This window comes from Vespa velutina, chromosome 1 (assembly GCF_912470025.1).
Source record: "Vespa velutina chromosome 1, iVesVel2.1, whole genome shotgun sequence".
Taxonomy (NCBI): domain Eukaryota; kingdom Metazoa; phylum Arthropoda; class Insecta; order Hymenoptera; family Vespidae; genus Vespa; species Vespa velutina.
In genome coordinates this window covers 10,605,532-10,621,636 of record NC_062188.1, presented here as the reverse complement: position 1 = coordinate 10,621,636, position 16,105 = coordinate 10,605,532, and the positions used below count along the sequence as shown (strand labels likewise).

Genomic DNA, 16,105 nt, shown 5'->3' with positions numbered 1-16,105 from the left:
AATTTTATATTGTTACATTTTATATCGTATTTCAACGTATATAATAATTATGGAAGATTATTCTAGTCGTAATAATATATATAAAACGACCTTTCATATCTTTCAAACGTTCATTTCGTTACACGCATGAAACATGGTATGTCTAGTTAGAACACGAAGTAATTGCTCGAAATTTTCAGTAAAACGCACGATTCAGTAAAACGGCCAATGGATGTTAAAAAAAAATAGAAGCCACTTTAAGAACGTAGGATGCGGAATATGGAAATTTTTGCTCATATAAAGTTCTATTATCAGACGTAATTAGTAGCCGGAAAATTTCATTCGGAAATAAAAAAGAAATTAAATGGCGACTATTTTTCATTATGCCTGAGCAAAATGAAATTTTTCCATATGCGTAGGTATTACGATTTTCGATTGTCACAAACATGTTTTTAAATCTTATAGTTTCTTCTTTCTCTTTCTCTTAACATTTACAATGAAAACGTCAAGTTTTATATATGCGAAATATCGGGACATTCAATGAAACGATAGCGTGATTTCCTTTATCAGAAGAAATGCGTGACAGGAAATGGTCGGTTTTCTGTAAGCTAGATATAATCGTGTAGAGTATAATACTCCCATAATGCTTCTACTTGCATACAATGAAAATAGAATAGGATTTATTCATCGTATAAAAGCTTACGAGTTTTCTCTTAACAAATCATGACATTTTAGTTATCTAAAATTAGAAAGTAAGAAATATGATCTTAATAAACGAACAGACTTGATTAACTTTCTGACAAAGGCATACTCGGGAAAGCTTTACAATAAGATATTTTCAATTACGGACTACTTTTTTGACGTTGGAAAAACATTTTTGAAAATTCATAGAAATTCGATCGTGGCGGAAAGATTTTAATGAAAAGAAAAAAAAAAAAAAAAAGAATAGAGAAGCTTTTGGGTCTGTCTGATGAGAACAATGCATCCGCCATTGTATTCTGAAAACAAATAAGTTGAACTTAGAAAGAATGAAATGAACGAGAAAGATTGGACAAAATTTTTCCAAGGTATATAAAATACCTCTCGTCTTATTCTTCACAAATTTATGACATGCACTTTTTGCACTGCACCGAAAAAAGTAAAACCAATGTATAGTATTTTGATTGAGACAAGTACAATGAGCCAATCACTATGCGGAAACACGATCGAGAGTAGAAAGAGATAAAGAGATAAAGAGAGAGAGAGAGAGAGAGAGAGAGAGAGAGAGAGAGAAAGAGAGAGAGAAAGAGAATTTCGAATCCTCTTTCGAATTTCACTTTGCAAGAGTAAAAAAGAAATGTAGGATATCGTGATAAGAGCTGGACCTCCTTTCGTACGAACGTCGTTATTTTCTATTATTCTCAAAGAGGAAGAAAAAGAAGCAGAAGAACCAGTAACATAAGGATCAAAGGTATCGTGCTTCTTAGGTTTCTTTTTACTATTTCTAAAACAAGCGAACAAATTTGAGAATTCGATGTATTAACGTCGATTAATATTTGAAATAAAATTTCGCTTAATGTTTACCGTGAATAAATATTACCTCCGTTCTAGCACAACGAAATTCTCAAAAGCTTTATAATTTCGCTGAGTATAATAGTTTATCAATCGTAGTGATTAATATTTAGTTTAAACTAAACATCGATAATTACTTTTTTATACGAGCGTCACATTATCTCAGGAATTTTGTATCCGTCCCAGTTAGAAGGAATTAGCATTATCAGCTTTCCATGTCCCAATTCTGTTAGAAGAAGCAGCAATCGATATTATTCGTCGATATCGCGATCGTTTTTCCCTTTGCGGTCTGAATTCGCAGATTAATTCTCTGATTCGTAGCATTCCGAATCGTAGCTTGATTTTTATTCATCTCTTTATATTCAACCGCAGGAAGGTAGCGAAGAACCGGTTTAATTTTGTGCCAATTAATTTCAGTTATACTACTAGGAGATACGGAGGAGAATTTCTATGGACAATACTTAACCAATCAGTACTCGAGCGATGCCTGCATCGCGTCTTGTCTTCTTCTTATTCTTAACCTTCCTTCACTTCTTGTCTTTCTTTTCTGCTGAGTTACGAGTGTGCCTTGAAACGAACGAGACGAATAAGATAGACGGATGTGCATGCAAAAAAGAATCCAGCCGACAATGGTAAGCGAAAAAAGAAATGTTATCTTACCAACAAGTTTGCACATTTTGAAAGTTCTTCAGTAAAGTTTTTTTTCGTCAAATACAAAATACAATTTCAATGAGATCCTAAATTGGACGGTGTGATTAATAAAGAAGAAAACAAAACCCTTTGATATCCCTTATATTTTCCAATATTCTATGGTTTTTGTCGAAAAGAGAAATGCACGTTGGATCGAATAACATATAAGGGAATTTTTAACAATTACTAGCGTCTCTCTTCTCCTGTCATTGAGACACATATTCCAATAACGTTGAACGTCGTTTATACGCAGCTGGTAGTCGATGCGAAAGCGAAGTCAAATGGATGAAGTAAAATACGGCATGAGATGATGCGTTAGGTGGTACGACATCAATGTCTTTTGATTTCGATGGGAGCAAAGAGAGTGCTTTTGCGGTATGATAAATAGTCAAAGAAACGAATGGTTGTACCGGAAACGTTACTGAAGCATTTCTTTTTGAGCACGCATGTCCGGAATAATGGGCCAGTCCATGATTAAAATAACGTAAAGAAAGTGTTGTTCGTTTTCGTTTGATCTTCTTTCATGAATGTTTCCTTTCGTTTCTTATTTATCGTCCATCGACTCGTTCAAAATTAATTATAATTAAAACATTATATAATTCAATCTTTTAATTCGATAATCTTTTTATTCGATATCAAGAAAAATGATATCTATGAGAGATTAAAAACAAAAATTTGTCGAAAGAGTATCAAAAAAATAAAATAGTAGATTCGAGAAAGCTTCGAAGAGATTTTGTGATCGTGATCGAGTGACGCTTAATTTAAGGTGCGACTTAATCGATGACCAGCTTTAATCGAGCCCCAGTTAATTACGATCGAAGTCGCGGCCAGCTCGTCGAGCCCGGGACTGTTTCGCACCCCGTCGATTCGTTCATCGATTTCTCGAGAGAGGTAGAGAGACTGGAAGCGTACTCTTTTGTATGCACTGAAAGAGAGGTGATCCATGATTAGCGGCAGCTTGTTCGAAATTGGAATTAAGTTTTGACCGTATCTTTATGATTTCTCCTTCGTTCATGTCATTTATCCTCTTCTTCTGTTTTTTCTTTTTTATATTTTTTCTTTTTTTTCCTTTCTTCTCTTTGTCACCCTTGATCTTCATGGACGAGTCAACAATAAGACGAGATCAGATTAATCGAACGTTTTTCTGATGGTCAATGAACCAAGTAACTACAGGAGTTGATTCATAAATTTATATCATAAGTATTGTTATAAATAAAAAATTTATTACAATAAAACGTCAGTTAATTATAACTCTATATATAAATATAATATCTACTTTCTAATCAGTATTTTTAATTTTATCATTTTGTATTTATATATAGTAATATTAAACAAATAATTACAATAACAATTACAACACTCGAATTAGCAAATTTTATTAATAATCAATATAATCTATTGTTATTATCGGACAAATTAAATATTTGGCAGTATTAGGAAAAAAGAAGTCGTCGATATCGTTTTGCAACGAGGGTTAAATATTTGCCGAATGACCATTTTCACGATAACGAGCGCATTAACTCGTGCACGTTGCTCGTTCTCTTTTATTGAGAAACCTTCAAACCCAATTGATCTCCCTCGATGGATGAAAGCGTCGGCCCTTTCGAGAAGAAAGGGAGACATCGATCTTTCGACGGTAATATTCTCGTGGTCTTTGTAATTTCTGCGTGAATTTCGCGCCGATGGAAATGGAAGCGTACCAATATCGAACAACGAGACATAAATTTTGCTTCAGTTTAATCGAGAACGTTTTATTAGCTGACCAACCAAATCTTGAAAAGCAACAATTTTTTTTATGTTCTATTTCTCTTCACCTTTTTTTACTTATTCTTTATTTATCTTATTAATTTGACTTTTTAATTCATATTTTAATAGGTTAATTTTTTTTGTTTTACACTGTATTTTGTTTTTATATACTTATATTATCTAAGGTAACATTTCATGCTACATTATCCGTTACCGTTTTATCTACGATCACGTTTTCGTTCATATGTCCTTCCTTCATGTTATTGAGTCTTGATCCACGACAATCATTTTTTTTTCTCCACACATCTCTTTCATTCTTCGTAATTTTTTTTCTTTTTCAAAAAGATCGATATTTCTTTTTCCGTCTTGGACAGAGACGTGTTCAAAGCGGTAAGAAGGAGTGAGTGGAAAAAGGGCAAGAAGGAAGGAGAGAAATGAGACGAGAATGAAAAGGGAGGGGCAGTCAATGAGAGAGAGAGAGAGAGAGAGGGAGAGAGAGAGAGAGAGAGGGAGAGAGAGTGAGTGAGAAGAAGAAGAAGAAGAAGAGAGGAAGAAAAAGTATCGGTCAATGAACTTGAGGCCCCCGGGGCCTCGCGTGGCCCTCGGTCTTTCTTTTCTCTCTCTTTCTCTCTCTCTCTTTCCTTCTTTTTCTTCTTCACCTCTCTTTCTTACTCGTATCTCTTAATGGCAAATTTTTGCATAGCAGCACCTGAATCCCAAGAGACTGTTCCTTTCTCACGCTATACATCGTCTTCAGGTCACTCGACCTTTTCTCAGGAAAAAAATAAATAAGAATAAAATAAAGAAAAAAGTAAAAAAATAAGACAAACATGATTATTCGTAGATAATAAAGAAGATGTCATATCAGTTATTTTGAATAATTAATATCGTGCTTTTAATATCTTATTATCTACAATTTGGTCAATAAGAATTCATTAGATCGAATAATTTTTATTGTCATTCGTAATTATCATTAGAAGTTATATTATAGCCAATTTAATGTTTTGTAAATATGCGTGTCCATTTGATAGATAAAAGAAAGTTCGACTTTGCTATCGAGTCATATTTCGTTATCGATAATTGCGCTTCATTTACTTATCTGCGACATTGAAGTTTGCATTTTATGATATCGTATTTTATTAACGTTTCTATTTTTGTTCGATTAAATATATTGCTATGATTAAATTCGATTAGATATATTTTTATGATTATTCGACTTTTAAAAAGCGATATTAATTTCACGTCGGCTTAAGTAAATGTTTCTTATTTTGTAATAATATTTCGATTCTTATAAACATTCTCTGAAACGGTTATAATCTAGCTTCATTATAATCATCTAACTTCGTTCATTCGTAACGAGTACATAGACTTTGAGATAGGAGAGATCTCATCGGTATTGTACGCCATTAAAATCCACAATCGAATCAAATCGGTGTATCGGTTGAGCGAATTCTACTTGTATGCAGATCAAAAGGAAATACGAAGTTCCATGCAATCTTTTTTATTTTCACCAATGAAAGATCCTAGAATTTTCGACTTCTCCGATTTCGTAAAAATCGCATCATGCGAAGTAGGTAAATACATCAGCGTAAAGATTTTTTCCGCATATCTTGACATCAATCGGCAATGTAATGTTCCGTTGTTTTCGGCTTAACGTTTATCATTGATTTGCACTTTAATTTGTAGTTTACCATCGATCCTCAGGCTTTCTCTTTCGAAAATGTGATACAAGTTGCATACGTATTTATTCTTAATGTTTGAATTATTTTGAATATATGACACAATCGATTTTTCATTATAAAAGGGAAAGAAATGACGTGCCGATATCGATAAAAATATTTCTGATAATAAAATTGAATTAATTGATCAAACCAACGTGAAATAACGATCTCGTTATGGCAATTTAACGCTAATGACGCCATTATGCATGATTTTTCCGCATACGTGAGATTTGATAGAAAGTCGTAGGCGTGAGCTAGAAACCGTTGGACATTAAAAAAAATTATTAATTAAGAATCATTTTGATCAGTTGTTAACAAAGAAATTCGTTAAGAGTATTTGATAGAAATAAAAAATTTATAGTTCATATTTTTTTTTCGTTATAACTAAGATATATATACGATGTTTTATTATTGCTTTATTATAGATGTTTCGAGATCTTTTTTTTTTAGATGTTCGAATTAATATAATTCAAATTTCTATAAGTCTCCAAATTTTATTTCTTTTGAAGACCTTTGTAAATATCATTAATTTTTGTTGATTCAATACGCTGTTAAAATCATATCGAATAATAAAAAGTTTTGATCTTATATGATATTTTTAAATATCGTATTTTACATCATATTTTACATAAAATATCGTATTTTACACAGAATATTCGAATAACGTTTTGAAATAATATTTTAATATAATAAATAATATTTATATAATAAATAATTTAATAATAAATAATATTTTAAATGTTTGTATAAAAATATGATGAGTAATATTTCATTTATTCGAATCGATTATCTCGAGAAATTGAAACTATACGCCGTCCAATTTGTGTCCACTGTTTTCCGTCCAACATTATCAATTATTTTCTCGAAATATCAAAAAGGGGCTTCGTCAATATTAGTATTATGCTATGACGTATATTTCACGAGACTGTTTACTCGACGTATCACCGAGATGATGACATCACTGTTTCTTAACGTCGAAATGGATGATCGCGACGCGCCTATGTTTGTAAAGTATCCACTTCCACCCTACATCCTACCCTTTATCAGCAGGACAACGTCGTAACTATATAATTAATAAAAATGTCTGGCACGAGTTTTATTATCTACCGTATAATTTTCATGATTTGATAACTTTAAATCAATTTTAAAGCATGTCTATTATAATGTGAAATCGGAAAAAAACATTGTGAAAAATAAAAAAAAAATTTGATTTTTATTTTCTTACAATTATTCAGGAAAAAACTTTTACGAAGCGTGATTTGATCGCGTTACTTATCCTTTTCCTTTCATCGTTAATTCGCAAACGAATGAACGATAATTAGCACGATTATTCTCGGCGTTCGTTAATGAAACGTACCGACGTTTTCCTTATCGAATCGTTTCCTGGAAAATCGCGACGAATCTCGACTATAGTTAATCGGCGCAGTTCCTGTCTGGAATAGCGTTTGTTACATAGTTACACTCTCTAATATCGAGACGAGTATGCAAATCAGAGACGTGCTTTATGATCCACGATAATGATAATATAGTTCATCAACAAGAATTCATGTCTAATACGATAAGATAGATCGAGAGTTATCTTTTTATCTCCTTAGAATATTTCCTACCCACGTGTAGTATCTTTCCATCGTTTCGAGTTCGTTGTAACAATCAATGGATAATAAGTTTAATGTAGTGATAACCAAAATAAACATTTTATAGAAAAAAATTCATTCATTTCGATAAAACAAAAAAAAAAAAAACACAATTAATTGAACAAGACAAGAAATAAAAAGGTATAAAAGAAAATTTCCAAACAAACGAATTCGATTCGGTCATGCTAGTAGGTGTGTATACGTGACACACTAATCTAATTTCCATGTGTGTCGTGTATACGGCTTATCGGCATCGCGATTTCGCGTGCCTATTTTTTTTAATCTTTTCAATTCTTTCCTCCTCTTAACTATGACTGTATATACAATCATGTGTACGCACGCTCTCCGGATATAGATGACCATCGATTAGGTCACTTGCCTGAAGCTTTGAACGCTTCTTCATGCGATCGATACAATAAATATCTTTTTCGAAAAACGTCAATGATAAATTAAATTGATGTTTAACGTAATTGCATTATTATTATTATTATTATTATTATTATTATTATTATTATTATTATTTATAATCGAATAAAATTGATTTGAGGTCTCGATTACATCCGCTGATTTCGATAACTTCGTTTTGATAAAAATTCGAAATATTCGTACGATTTAAAATTGGCCATTTTGTATATTGTCGTATACAAATTTACTAAATAAAAACATATAAGCGTTTCTATTTTCAGTCGGTTGACTCTCGTGAGAATCGGCCAAGAGAATTAATTATCATGTGTGGAATGTCACTAGCTCCTAGTTGCGTGTTCCAATCGGTCAAATAATTTAATGCTATAATAGAATGTGGCACAATCGTGAAATGGGAATCGGTGGAAAAGAAAAGAAATGTTTCTTTTGTATCCCGTGGTTAAGGATATCTTTCTATCATCTATCTTTTTCTTTATTTCCATTGGCCGACTCGTCAGTTTTTCGCTAGACACTCGTAATTACGACGGACGAATTGCTTTGATAATAATCTGAAGTACTGTGACACCCATGTTTCAGATTATTTAACGATTCTTGTCTTAATACGATCGTAGTCGAACTACCTTTTCTCTGTCAGAAAAGAAAACGAAGAAATAAAAGAAGAAAAAAGAAGCAAATATGTCGATCGCGTTGAGTTACGAAATCGTCGTGGTAACCGTTTCGCATTGGAAATAATTACGGTGTATAGCGAAGAAAAAAGAAAAGAAAAAAAGGAAACAACGGATACGGGAGAGGTCCGAAAGAATTTTTAAATATTACGAAAGTCCTTTTTATCTGTGACGTTTATTGCAACGATTTGTAAATTATTCGAGAAAAATATATACGAGCTTACTCTTAAAGGATTTACGATTCTTCAATGTTCATTATAATAAATCACGAAAGACCGAAAAAGCTCGCGAGAAGTATCGTAACCTAAGAAGCTTTGAGAATAAGGAACTTTGCACGTCGCTGCCACAGCATAAGGAAGTATTTTTCACAGAAAACTTTCTTTCAGATTATTCGCACGGGCTATCCCCAGCATATCCGTTTTCTCCGTATGTGGGAATAACAAAACAAAAATCAGAAAATTAGACAATGAGAAAAAGAAAGAAAATATAGAAAAGGGGAGAGATACAGAAACAGTGGGAGGGAGGGAGAGAGAGAGAGAGAGAGAGAGAGAGAGAGAGAGAGAATAGAGAAAGTCCTTCGTATTACAAATTATCGTAAAAGTGCAGTCTGCTCGAGATGATTATTTCGGTCTACAGAATTCGAAGAAAATGACTAGAGGAAAAAGAGAGGAAAGTAAACGAGTTCAATTCTCTTTCCTTTCCTTTTTAAAAGCTTTGCCTATATTCGTGTTTGTGTATGCGACGCGTGCGAATAAGTAAGTACTTACATATCAACGCGCTCGAATGACGTTGTTTTACCGGTAAAACGAACTCTTTGTAATCCTCATTAGTAAATAGTAAATGGATAAGCGAATTCTTGCGCCTAATGAGCTCGACGAAGCAGAAATCTTCGATTTTCAGTAAACGCTGTGAACGTCGAGAAGTCTCGGTAGCTCTCGGTCCAGTAAAATGGTAAAGCTAATTCGAAGTAAAAGAACTTGAGTAGAATGGAAATGGAAACTGTCTTTGAACTTCTATACAAGATATTCTCTCAAAATAATTTTATTTTCAATCTTCTTCTTCACATTCATTACAAACGCTTGTCCATTTCACGTTTTGCATTGTGGACATGATATTGTTCGTATTATCAATACTATGGCCAAAAAAACTGACATAAAGTAATACTCAAATTCATTAAAAATTCACTCTTTAAAAATTTCGAGTGTTCTAAAGATTTTAAATAAACATCTGATATGTTGATGATTTTCTTATGTTTATACTTAATTATATTAAAAAAATAGTAATTATTTGCAATAATGTATAGTAAGATAATATTAATCATATAATTATATGGCAATAATGAAAAATTAATCTTTTAAATTTATCTACGTTCAATCTCTTTTTTGAGTTTTGTTTGTTTTTAATCTATGAATTTTGTATCACATAGCAAAAAAAAACATGAGATTTATTAGCTATCAAGTATTTCACATCGTCTTGTTTCAGGATTTCACATATTTTCCTGTCGTAAAAGTAGCATGTGTTTTGTTATAAGTGTACCATGAGACTCACTAGTTTCCTCAAAACGAACGAACGAGTCACGTCTTCTATCGCGAAATATTTTTTCTTCTACAAAAAGCCTAAAAGAATTGTACCTTGTAAATGATCTCGTCCGGTTTCTTTTAAAATGCGTGTCTTCCGTTTGCCATTTAGTCTTTTCCTTAGTTCATTTCCTTTTTCTTTTTTCTCAAACAAATGAATTCAATATAGATATAATTCGATAAAATATTAATTTTTTCAAATCTCTTCGCTTTTCATAATTTTAATTGATGATATTCTCTTGTTCAAAAAGTTTATAATAATTCTTAATAATGATTTAAAATTTTTATGCATATATAGAATAATGTATGCACTTTTTTTCGATGTTGGATAAACCCACAAATATCTATCTTTAAAAATAAAAATTGTAACTTGTAAAAATATTGACATTAAATATGTATTGAAAATTTTTACGAACTTTATGTGAATAAATTTCAAACGGAATTTCTTCGAAAGTGAATGTTTCGTCGCAAATATGTTAAAAGTGTACTGGATTTTTTTTCTTCCTATGACTAAGATAATGCGTTAGGAACTTCTTATGAGGATAATCGAAATGAAATAACGTAAAATTAGTTTTTTTCTTAAAGATTTATATAGGCATACGTTATATCCTAAATACGAAAAGAGGGAAAAAATCAGATAGTTTAAATACTCACGTTCATAATCTAGTCGCAAAATTTCCGTGACGTTTGATTTGTAACAGGGTATAATTATAAAAAAAATTAAAGCCGTTGATCGCGCATCATAATCGACACTGTAATTAAAACACTGGGACTCGACACTGATATTTTTTTTTTTTTTTTTTTTTTTTATTTTTTTCCTTATCTTCGATCAAAGTTACGTATACGTGAGATAAATTTTTTAAGGATTGTTTCCTCGTTCAGAATGATCCTTGATAAAATGTTCTGCGAAATGAAAACTTAAAAAAGGGACAATTATTATGAGGAAGAGAAACTAGAAAACGAAACGATCCGTCACTTACGGAGGATGACCATCGACTGAAGCGCCACGAAGCGTTGACTCGCTTAGTCGAGCCTCCCGCGCTCGGTTACGCTTCGAAATTCGAAGCGCGCACGCTCGAGTAGGAAATCTAGGAGAGAACTATCAATCTCTACGGGGATATACGTCATCTCGAGAAAAATTCGACCGATCCTTTTCGACTTCTTTTTTCTTTTTCTTTTCTTTTCGTAAGATTCATGAAACATCGAAGATACAGCATACAATTTTTAATTATTTTAGGGATTCTTTACACTATCTGATACAACAGATAATTTTCTTAATTAGAATCTTGAATATTTTGAAGCTTCGAAGAGCTAATGTATGTATTAAAATTCGTAATTTAATAAAATACTCAAAAAAATTCAATACATTAGATACATACTTTGTAAAACTTAAGAAATAAAAGTATTGTATTTTAATCCAATCTAATATTAAAATTGTTAAATAATCATGAGATAAATCTTCACTTAAATTTCTTCTTATTGTTTAGTTCTGTCAAAATATTTCTTTAAAATTTTTAAGTAAAAAGAATAAAATTAAATCTTCAATAGATCTTCTGAATACTCGATCGAATGATTTATCATGGAAAGTAGGAAACCATTACTGATGTAGTTCGAATTGAAGTAATTTCTATTTTTTTCTTTCTTTATTTCTTTCTTTTCTTCCTTGCTTCCTTTCTTTGTAGAAGAAAAACGAAAAAAACGTGAATGGAGCTAAGGATAAGAGTCATCACGGTGGTAGCTCTTGTTTACCAGGCGGAACGAAGGAAAGGACGGTAACACGTCTCTTTGTCGATGTATCCGCATATTTGCACTTTACATGCCGTGACTGCAATCCGATGGACGAGAGTTTCGCTGCGGACAGACTCTGCCCCTTTGCTAGCGATTTATATAGAAAATTCATTCAAAAGTTTTGTCTAATTCGTCTCTGAAGCGTTATAGAAATCTCGCGTTAGCTTTCACGTTCCAATTATATATGTATATCATTTTTATTTATTTATATTTTCGTTATTTTCTTGAGAAAAAAAACATAGATAAAATAGAGAATCACACTCTGAATTGAAGAAAAATTTGTAGATACAATTTTTATCGATTATCATTCATTCATTCATAAATTTTTAATCGACAGAATATTTTGAATTTATTGTATATCATTTTGTATGTATATCGTTTTTATTTATTTTTTCTTCGTTATTATCTTGAAGGAAAAATGATAGATAAAATAAATAATCACGTTGAACTGAATAAAAATCTGTGGATACAACTTTTACCGATTATCATTTATTCACAGTTTTTTAAACGATAGAATATTTTGAATTTATTAGAAATTAATGAAAAAGTGCAAGAAGGGACATGCCAGAGAGAAGATGTGAATGGTGCTATCCTGACAAATTACGAGAATGTTGCTTTCTCATTCAAAATATTGGAAATTTGCGAGATTGGACATAATCGAATTTTATTTAGCGCTTCATAGGACGACTTATGAAAATCTGGAGATAGATAGTGGGTATAGTATGATATTCGGATAGTATACGATGCACCGTATTCGTATGGGCAACGAAACATCTAATAAATAAATTAATGTAAACCATAGTTTCTACGTATTTGCTTGTAAAATGAGAACAATATTTTTTGGGAATTTTCTTTTTTGCTAGATTCATATTTATGTAAATTCTAAAGAATGTTGACGAATGGTAATCATTTTAAATCTTTGTTAATGAGCAGATATTTGGAATTTTATATTATTAAGTCGTTAATTTTATATTATTTATATTATTAAGTGGTTTTTTATGGATCGATTTTTTATGGATTTTAGAAATAGTTGTTTCAGATAAATAACTATAAGATATATCACTGATTATTTATCGCAATTTTTAACAACGTGATTCAACAATCTAATTCTAAAATACATGATAAAGAACCAAGTGAGACTTTGTTCATATTGGTAATGTTGGCCATACGAGCAAATTGTGCTTACGTCTATGTATCAACAATCTAAGCATAGTCGAGTATTATTAATAACGAAGTATCAACTTTTATATCAAGTTTCCATAATACAACGTTAATACTTGTCTTCACCGGCAATCGGTATACTGCCAGTAAAATTAATAACTCGCTCCAAATAGTTCACCGGCGAACCGCAAAAATCAATTAGATAGCCGCATCAACTAAAAGTTTCGAACTTGCAAACGAATTACCTATAATATTTAATAAACTAAAGTAAAGAGAATAAAAATAGTTGACCTATATATAGCTTTCTATCTGTTTATTTTTTATGATATTTTGTATCCTTGTAGGTAACTTTTTTAAGTTGAGAAAAATTTTCAATCGTACTTTCGAAAAATTTGTACTCGAATATTTCGAGTGACGTGTTCTTAGTACTTACTCAGAAAATTTATGAAGGGAGCATGAAAATTTTCGGTAGATCGTAGTACCCGGAAGGAAACTGGAAAGAAATAGATAGATAGATAGATAGATAGATAGATAGATAGATAGAGAGAGAGAGAGAGAGAGAGAGAGAGGGAGGGAGAGAGAGAGAGAGAGAGAGAGAGAGAGAGAGAGAGAAGTAGGTAGAGTTCGGTCCGCTGCCGTTGGCAGATGCACGAAGAATTTCCCACAGCATCGCGGCCCAGTTTTACATAACTCTATAACATTATCCGCGTAAGCGTAACGCGATTCCGCGTAAACTTACGTTTAGTCGTGCTTTTGACGGATGTTGAAGAACGCACGAAGTATACAGCAGCCGAGAAAGTCGTACACGAATTTCCGTTTATTCTGAAAATCGTTCGTACTGGTTGCATAAAATGATGAAAAATGATGCATTTACTTTTATTATTGCATACATATCATTTAAGACAAATCGTTATAATTGTATTTTTTACGATAACAATATCAGTCTCGATGTAATAATAATGGTATTGTATTGCTTAATTATTGGTTTTTCAAATGCACAACGACAATTATATTCAAATTAACAAATATAGAATTTATTTTATCTACCAATGTTTTTATTTTAAACTTCAAAATGTGCCTATATTTATGAAAGACGTGCTAACAGATTTATTTCTAATTCAGGTTTAGAAACATGACATTTTTAAGTTGATATACTTATACAATAAGAAGTATACACGACGTATAACTGTTCCGTGTTGGTATCGTAATTGCTGTACCATGAAGAATATACGATACCCCTCGGTAAATGGTCATTGTACCGTGATCGCGCAAATGGGTCTATCGTTCTTAAACGTACAGAGAAAATTTTTCATTTTGTTGAAACGTTCGAATTAGTCTCAAATCTCCGTTATATCATCCTGAATGTACAATTTGAAATTTCACGGAAGTTGTTTGATAAAGTCATAATACATAAAGGCTTTTCTATAATTAATAACATAATTTATTCCTTCTTTATAGTCATTATCAAAATATTTTTCATTTTAACCAAGGTGAAAATTCTTATAGTTTTAAATTTAAAAAAAGTAAATTTATACTCAAAATATGACTATAATAACTTTAATATTGTTCAATTAATGCCTTTATTACCTTATTTGTTTGAAATTATGATCATAATTAATATGGTAATAATCATAATTAATTATGGTAATAGATATCGTCTTCTCTATCTTATACGTAATAAAATTGTGATTAATGGTAAAAGTAGTGATATCATTCCCATCTTTACCATATCCGAAGAATTGCATTGGTCACTTTGACATAATTCTACATTGCAACTTTTTATTTTATATGGAACTAAACATAGCATATCGTTACAATAGAACATAAAAGTAGTGCATCCTCGTACTATTATCTCTTTATATTCACTTTCTATAAAATAAATAAAAATTCATATTAGAATATCTTAATAAGCACATTATTTATAAAACGAAAGAATATGAAGAATTTTTTAATAATGTCAAGATTTTAACAATTATATTAATTCGTATTGATTAACTCGATATTGAAAATGAGTTTATATACTTACGATTTTGTATACCAAAATGTCCGGTATAACACAGAATTGTACTGTTTGTATCATTCATATTGGCCGCAAATATAGACGTATCTAAGGGAATAAAGTCATTTGTTCATACACGTGAATATATAACAATATTAATAATTTTCGAACACAATGAGTACAACATTATTAAGAAAACATAAGAAAAATTATAAATTATTATCCATTGTCAATGTAAACAATTGTTTATATTGGAATTTTTAATAATAATATAATATAATTTATAATATGTATTATTTATAACATAATATAATTTAATTTTATATATATATATATGTATATATATGTATGTATGTATATAGATAATACCTGTCATTGAATTTGTCATTGAATTTATCACTGAATTTGTCATTGAATATGATATTATATTTGTCGAATTACAAGTCTTGAGTCTTTCTGAGGTGGGATTGGCACAATCATTATGAATTTCTGAATCACACGTGTAACATTGTAATCCCTGGCCTGATGTAGACAAGAAAGAAAGAAAAAATTATAACTTATTCAAATAAACATCTGATCTTCGATCACCGAATAAAAAACCATTCGTTCTTTTTTCTTTTTTTTTTTTTTGAAAGTAAATTTGATCGAGCAACTTTAAAAGTGATTAAAATACACAATCACTTACCTAACTCAATCAACTCGAGAAATAAACCTGTGAAGAAAACACACAACAGAATTTGCGTGTTATGTCGTCTTTGTGACATGACGTACGAACTTTTTCCGGACTTTCACGTAATAAGTTCAAACGCTTCTCTTCGACTAACGGGAAATTCCGAGAGAACAAGCATATTTCATTAATCCTTATCACTTCTTCTCCTCGATCGATTGGCCTAACATCATGATTTATCTCGATAAAGACCACCAATTGATATCGTTTTCATCGGTGAGTCATGATTAAAAGGACTCCTTCGAAAAAACTTTATCATTCCGCTTGTTCGCTTGTCCGTTAAACCATCCTCATTTGCTCATATCGATAAAATATCGAATATTATCTATTGTGTTGCCGCTCTTCTTCGAAACTTATCCATGATCGATGATATAATCGATAGTATTTTTCTTTTTTCTAATATGAAAAATCATTTCTCATTAGAATAATTATCAATATAATGGA

The 16,105-nt window shown here is 31.2% G+C and overlaps 2 protein-coding genes across 5 annotated transcripts in view; both read right to left on the bottom strand.

The window, feature by feature from the left end:
- Nucleotides 1-10,996, bottom strand: part of LOC124955773 — a 48,534-nt gene extending 37,538 nt beyond the window's left edge. For 2 of the 3 annotated variants that reach the window (XM_047510697.1, XM_047510688.1), the window contains exon 1: nucleotides 10,641-10,996. Coding sequence is in view for 1 of the 3 variants with exons in the window: in XM_047510688.1 (XP_047366644.1) it covers nucleotides 10,641-10,646 (6 nt within the window). In the remaining 2 variants the exon portion in view is untranslated. Of the gene's footprint in view, nucleotides 1-1,996; nucleotides 2,098-10,640 lie in introns of all 3 variants that reach the window. The other variant, XM_047510707.1, reaches the window with a different exon arrangement.
- A 2,799-nt stretch (nucleotides 10,997-13,795) lies between these two features.
- On the bottom strand, nucleotides 13,796-15,780 carry LOC124955787. 2 transcript variants are annotated; one of them, XR_007102971.1, is made up of 5 exons: nucleotides 15,620-15,780; nucleotides 15,304-15,456; nucleotides 14,962-15,042; nucleotides 14,523-14,804; nucleotides 13,796-14,357 (listed from the first exon to the last, which is right to left on the bottom strand). XR_007102971.1 is itself a non-coding variant. In XM_047510720.1 (4 exons), exons 1-4 carry the CDS (start codon nucleotides 15,696-15,698, stop codon nucleotides 14,599-14,601), a joined length of 519 nt encoding a protein of 172 aa, XP_047366676.1. In that variant the 5' UTR covers nucleotides 15,699-15,780; the 3' UTR covers nucleotides 13,796-14,598. The 2 variants fall into 2 exon arrangements, 1 of the variants encoding a protein (XP_047366676.1); XM_047510720.1 differs by having other exon boundaries at nucleotides 13,796-14,804.
- Nucleotides 15,781-16,105: the final 325 nt, after the last annotated feature.

What these genes read in the sequence shown, in the direction of transcription:
- LOC124955787 (XM_047510720.1), bottom strand. Translation starts at nt 15,698, where the DNA reads ATGTCACAAAGACGACATAACACGCAAATTCTGTTGTGTGTTTTCTTC. An exon ending in AATGACAAATTCAATGACAG is followed by an intron (nt 15,043 to 15,303) that starts GTATTATCTATA and finishes TTATTCCCTTAG; the next exon opens with ATACGTCTATATTTGCGGCC. An exon ending in ACATTTTGGTATACAAAATC is followed by an intron (nt 14,805 to 14,961) that starts GTAAGTATATAA and finishes TTTATTTTATAG; the next exon opens with AAAGTGAATATAAAGAGATA.